Below are 6,000 nucleotides of genomic sequence, written 5' to 3'. Positions count from 1 at the left end.
TGCTACAAGGGAAATGTTTCATAAATTTCTAAGAGAGAATTTTAAATACCCAGATCAATTTTTTCCACCAGTTCAGAAGTTATATTACTTAAATACAAAATGTAAACAGCGGGATACTCGAGAGCAACAGGTAGATCAAGAACAACAGGAAACATCTGTGGATATATTAGATATTTCTATGTTTCTGGAACAATCTAAAGAGGAAATTAAAACCAGAGCTACACTTTTAGTAAATAGGGCCCCTTGCTTTCATTGTGCCATCACCATCCAGCTGGATAGGCAGTGTCTTAAAAGGTGGAGGATAAAGGATATTTTTTTTAACATTTTGTCTCACATTGTTCCAAGCAAACTCTGTTTCAATGTGGCTTACATTTGAAAATACAGTGAGACAGAATTATAGAATTCATTTATATCATGGGAGCAAGTACATGGTTATATCTGAAACATTTATCAAAAATGAGATTACCATATATACCCAATTGGGCATTTAAAAGTCTGTCCTTTTTTTAACCATTTATTTTATTATTTTCAAATATAAACATGACAGTGTGTGAAACATTTCTAATACAACCAAAATGCTAACCAATGATTTCCATATCAGTATCACATTGCTAGGTTTTATCTTCCACTTCAAACCCCATCCTCCCTCCCCCTCCCAACTTTCAATCAGCTCTATCTTTCTCAGTGTTGCCTTATACATTACTGTCTAGGAGTATGCTGTGAGGCTAGCCATTGTCCATAAGACTTCCAAATTTTCTGATGTTGCACTAGGCGGCCGGTCCATAGTGCTGTAAGTTTTGACATTTGGCAGATATAATCCAATTTCTGCAGGACTCTAGGCCAGGTAGCGTTGGGTGCTTAAAAGTCTATCCTTTTGATATAGGCACAGGAAAAAAAGATGTTAAATGTTCCCAGTTTCAATCTAATTAGTTTTTTTAATTGAACTTAAAAATAGTAAGCCTGATAGTAAAGTACCTGATTCTCATAACATGATGTCTGCTTTGGTGGCCTTATACTAGGTGAAAACATATGTGCACGAATACAGGGAGTGCCTACACAGACCGTAGGGCCGGCTTTTCACAGTACTGCAAAACGCACCTAAGCAAGTTATCAAGTGATGAAAATAGAGTCTGAAAAATAAAATACATGTACAATCTACAGATCCACACAAGCAAGGACACATTTCTTATTCGATTGTAACATGAACAACCAGTTTATTTTCAAGCTACCTCCTTGCCTTGCGCGAGAACTTGCAATTCAGGCGTCATCATCATCAGCACGCCTCTCTGGCGTAAATGACGTTATGACGCGAGGTCAGCGGTTCGAACTCCGAGCCGTCGATTTTCTCCTCCGCGATCAATCGATCAGGTCCCGGTTTGCTCTCGGTCCTCCGTCTACGCCCGCCATTTTAGACCGAGAAGGGAGGAGGAGGAGGAGGAAGAAGAGTACAATATGGATAGCGCGAGGAGTGAGGGTCGTGCCAGAGAAAGGTACGAGTTGCCTTAAGAAAACAGCGATTACTTTAGTAACGGTAGTGAAGGCTTTGGTGTTGGACTGGGAAGCCCGGTTATGCTATAAGGAGTTGAGGGTGGCTCTGCGGCCTGTGGGCTATGGGCTGAAAACAAAGCGAAAGCTGCCACCGGGGCTGTTATAAACACAGGCGATAGCCTTAAAGGATATATTCTAATGTCTTCCCCCCACCCCCTTGTGGGTTACTCTTTCCATCGCACGGGCAACAGAGCACTTTTTTTTGGGGGGGGGGAGGGGTAAACAAACCAAACTACGGCCCCACTCCCAAGCTCTGAACCAGCTGATGTTATGTTGTGCAAAAAATATCGGTGGGACCCTGGGCTGCCTGGCCCATGTGACTCAAGGCTGTACCACCGACCATTGCGTTCTTGAGGTGCAGCTGTTTGGTTGACAGTGTTTTGGGGAGGGAGGTTAAGTGCTTTGCTGGTGGCTCGTTGTAGTGTGTTTTGGAGAGGTGCTGGAGCGGTGACCCAGCAACTTGTATGTGCGTTCGGTATTAGGAGAAATGGGCCCTCCCTGAAGCCTGACACTGAAGCTTTCAAACGTTTTGGTGAAGATGAAAACAGTAACGGAATTCAAACATGCGTGGGACAGGCATAAAGGAATCCTGTGCAGAAGGAATGGATCCACAGAAGCTTAGCTGAAATTGGGTGGGGGGGGGGGGGGGGGGGAAGAGGGGTTGGTGGTTGAGAGGCTAGGATGGGGGAAGGCAGACTTATACGGGGTCTGTGCCGGAGCCAGTGATGGGAGGCGGGACTGGTGGTTGGGAGGCGGGAAATACTGCTGGACAGACTTATACGGTCTGTGCCCTGAAAAAGACAGGTACAAATCAAGGTAAGGTATACACATATGAGTTTATCATGGGCAGACTAGATGGACCGTGCAGGTCTTTTTCTGCCGTCATCTACTATGTTACTATGTAAGTTACACACTTTTTAGGAATCTGATCCTTGGAGATCTCTCCCCACATTTGTGAAAGTGGGTTATAATTCATTGATTAGTAATACCTTTGTGTGCAGATTGAATTTTTTTCTTTGTTTCTTAAAATTATATAAAAGGACGGGTTGTTGTTTTTTTCCTTGTTGAAAAGAAGGAAGAAACTAGAGACCGACTAGAGTCTGTGATAATGTAATAGGAAGGGAATAGGGAAAATACGTGGATGAACTGGGCGTTCTCTTTTTCATTCTGTTTCACTCTTTAAACTATACAGTTTGTTGTATTGTGTATTAGAGAAAAACAGCAGCTTTGGAAGAATAGTGGTAGCTCCTGCTATTAACTTAAAGGCCTGACTTATGTGACAGTTTTGAGGCTGGACAGACTGGGGACACAGAAGTACATAACTTGGGGGGCGGGGCGGGCAGGTAACATAGTAAGTGACCGCAGATGAAGACCTGAATGGTCCAAGCAAGCTGCCCAACAGTCACATTTATTATTTATTCAAGATTAAAATAAGCAATGAATTTGAGATTGTATACTTGATCATGGTCTTTCTTTGGTGTTTCGGGACATAGACCATAGAAGTCCACCTGGCTCTGTCCTTATATTCCAACTACTGGAATTGCCGTCGAAGCTCACTCCAGCCTATCTGAATCTGTCATGTCATTTGTGGGACACAGACCATAAATGTCTGCCGGCACAAGGTAGTAGTAAAGACAAAAAGGCAAAGGAGAATGAGGAAGGAGAAGATACAACAACCAACACACACAAACGCAGTGTCAAATATCCTTTCCCCTCCTAAGAGCAACATATTCAAAAATAAAGTAAAGTATAATAGGTGTGATTTATTTCCTTATCATTAGTCCTAATATCACCCCATACTGCTTCTGGATATTTTAGCTAATACTTAAGCTTTCTAAACACATTCCCACCCCTGTTGATTGGTATAGAAGGTGGTGTTCCCATACCAGAATGCCAGTGGTAGATCATGAGAGAAACACTGCAATGGATAAGTATGATCTACAGTGAATGCAAGGATGGAGGATGGCATGAATTTGATGCTTAAACACTAGTAAAGGTAGAATATTTTGACACTTTAGTGAAAACTATAACAGGAATTAAACCAGATATTTAGTCACCTCCTCGGGGCATTCACATTTTTCCAAAATTATTGGTGCTCTAAGATGATTATACAGAAAACAAATCAGATATCATGGTACATGCTGGATTCAGAATGCCTGCTAGGTAACCTGAATATACATTTCCATTGGAGTTGTAGGTAATTTAATTTACAGGTTAAAAACAGAAGAAAAAAAAGATTTCTAGTATGAATTGGTCTTCTATGATTTGCCTGATTTTGTTTAATATTCAGAGCAATTTTCAATGCGCATTAGTATAAAGTCTGCAGGGGTTTTTGTTGTTTTTTGGACTCGCCAGAGTTTCAAAGGGAAAAAATTCTCTTGAAATTTTCCTAAAAGTGTGTGTGTGTGTGTATTTGCACATGCTATTTATACAGGTACTTTTACACATAGGTGTATGCACACAGTTCAGAAAATGAAAACATATGTGATTTAACGGCAAACCTGTTCAAAACACTTGTTTATTGGAAGGCTTCTTTCTATTCATAAAATCCTGTGTACTTTGTAATTTTATGTGCAGAGAGGTTTGGACATTTTCAAAAAGCTCATCTGCACATGAATCCCTATTTTTTGCTTGTAAATACATTTGAAAATTGCCTCATATCAGTGTGTTTTTTTAGATCTGCTGTAACACATTTCCTCTGGAGCAGATCATTGCTATAGTATTTTTATTTTTTTATTTTTATTTGGATTTAGCTTATGCTTTCTCAAAATAAATTAAATTCAGGTACAATAGGTATTTCCATATCATCAAGCTGATCAATCCATAGACTGGTGGGTTGTGTCCATCTACCAGCAGGTGGAGATAGAGAGCAAACTTTTGCCTCCCTATATGTGGTCATGTGCTGCCGGAAACTCCTCAGTATGTTCTCTATCTCAGCAGGTGGTGGTCACACACAGCAGCAGCTCTGGCTAGGCCTCCAAGCCTAATTTTTAGGTTTTGTTGAGTGCCTGGGGTTGAGGGCTCTTTTGAGCAAGTGCAAACCTGGTGGTGCCAGGTCCCTCCTTTTCTCCCCCCTCCCGCTGGCTCCGTTAAAAAAAAAAAAAAAAAAAAAAGTTTTGAACGTCCTTAAAGGCGTTTATTTCGACGTTTATTTAAGCGTCTATTGCAGCTACTCACTGGGACACCAGGTCGTTACAACTCGGAGCGGACAGCAGGTAATTTTTACCTTTTTATAGTGGGCAGGGGGTTCCCCGATTCTTCTCCTCGTGGCATATGGCGTCGGAGGGCGAGGGCGCAAAGGGTCGCTCCCCGGGTCGCTTGAGCGCTTCTAGAGGGGATGCGGGGGTCTTAAAGCCTGATTCGCCCTTGTTGGGTGACAGTTTCGTGACCGATGAATGTCCCGGTCCTTCCTCCGGCGTGGCGGTTTTTCCCGCCATAAACGCCCATCCCCCGCTCCTCGCCTCCGCCATCTTGGCCGGCCACGCGGCTCGGACGGCTTCTTCTTGGGCCGCCCTTGAGGTTGGAGACATTAATGCCATGAACGCCCTTAATTTGGGCGACGGCACAGAAGCGGCTAAAGTTAAGAGCCGTTCTTCCCGCGCGGCTCCTTCGCGGAGTTTTGCGCCGGACGCCATTTTGGATGCACAGCATGTCTCTCCCCCGCTATTGCGAGCGCCGGTTGAGGGTGCGTCTAGGGCTGTTGCCCAGGCTGTGGAAGTGCACAGTCTGGGGGGTTTCTCCCCCGAGTTTGTTTTGCTGCTGCATCAGGCCTTCCTCATGCACAACGCTGCCCCTGCTCCCTCGTCTGGTAAAGAGGTTGAGGTTCCCAGAGGTAAACGCCCTCGGGTTGATTCCCAGGCCTTGGAGGAATTTGTCTCCTCCGATGTAGATGAGGGCAGCGTGTCTGAGGTCTCCCAACGGTCCTTTGCGGATTCCTTGGAGGAGACAGATCCCCGCTCGGATGGAGCGGATGACCCCTCTGCAGCGCGGCTTTTTAGCCCAGAGGATTTGCCCAACCTGTTGTTACAGGCCATGGACACTTTGAAGATTTCCTCTCCGGAGGACGTCTCTCCCTCAGCCCCTGTTGGCTCTGCCATTATGCTGGGGATGAAGCGCCCGCCTAGAACCTTCCACGTGCATGATGCCATGCACACCTTAATTTCGGCTCAATGGGATGTCCCAGAAGCGAGCCTTAAAGTGGCTAGGGCTATGTCCCGCCTCTATCCTTTGGCTGTGAGTGAACGTGAGGCCTATCTGTGGCCTACCGTGGATTCTTTAATCACTGCGGTGACTAAGAAAACGGCGTTGCCGGTGGAAGGTGGCACGGCCCTAAAGGACGCCCAAGACAGAAGATTGGAGGCGGCCTTAAGGTCGTCCTTTGAGGCGGCTGCTTTAAGTTTGCAGGCCTCAGTTTGCGGCTCCTATGTGGCCAGGGCGTGCCTGACTATGGTG

The 6,000-nt window shown here is 44.8% G+C and overlaps 1 protein-coding gene across 4 annotated transcripts in view; it reads left to right on the top strand.

The window, feature by feature from the left end:
* The first annotated feature begins 1,233 nt into the window (after positions 1-1,233).
* Positions 1,234-6,000, top strand: part of FBXW2 (F-box and WD repeat domain containing 2) — a 77,717-nt gene continuing 72,950 nt past the window's right edge. For 3 of the 4 annotated variants that reach the window (XM_030207537.1, XM_030207536.1, XM_030207540.1), the window contains exon 1: positions 1,234-1,490. In XM_030207537.1, the coding sequence (XP_030063397.1) occupies positions 1,304-1,490 (187 nt within the window). In that variant the 5' untranslated portion in view covers positions 1,234-1,303. Of the gene's footprint in view, positions 1,491-3,169; positions 3,305-6,000 lie in introns of those variants that run through there. The other variant, XM_030207538.1, reaches the window with a different exon arrangement.

Source organism: Microcaecilia unicolor, chromosome 6 (assembly GCF_901765095.1).
Source record: "Microcaecilia unicolor chromosome 6, aMicUni1.1, whole genome shotgun sequence".
In the NCBI taxonomy this organism is placed as follows: Eukaryota; Metazoa; Chordata; class Amphibia; order Gymnophiona; family Siphonopidae; genus Microcaecilia; species Microcaecilia unicolor.
Note: the sequence above shows the minus strand (reverse complement) of the source record. Positions and strands in the feature narration are given on the sequence as shown.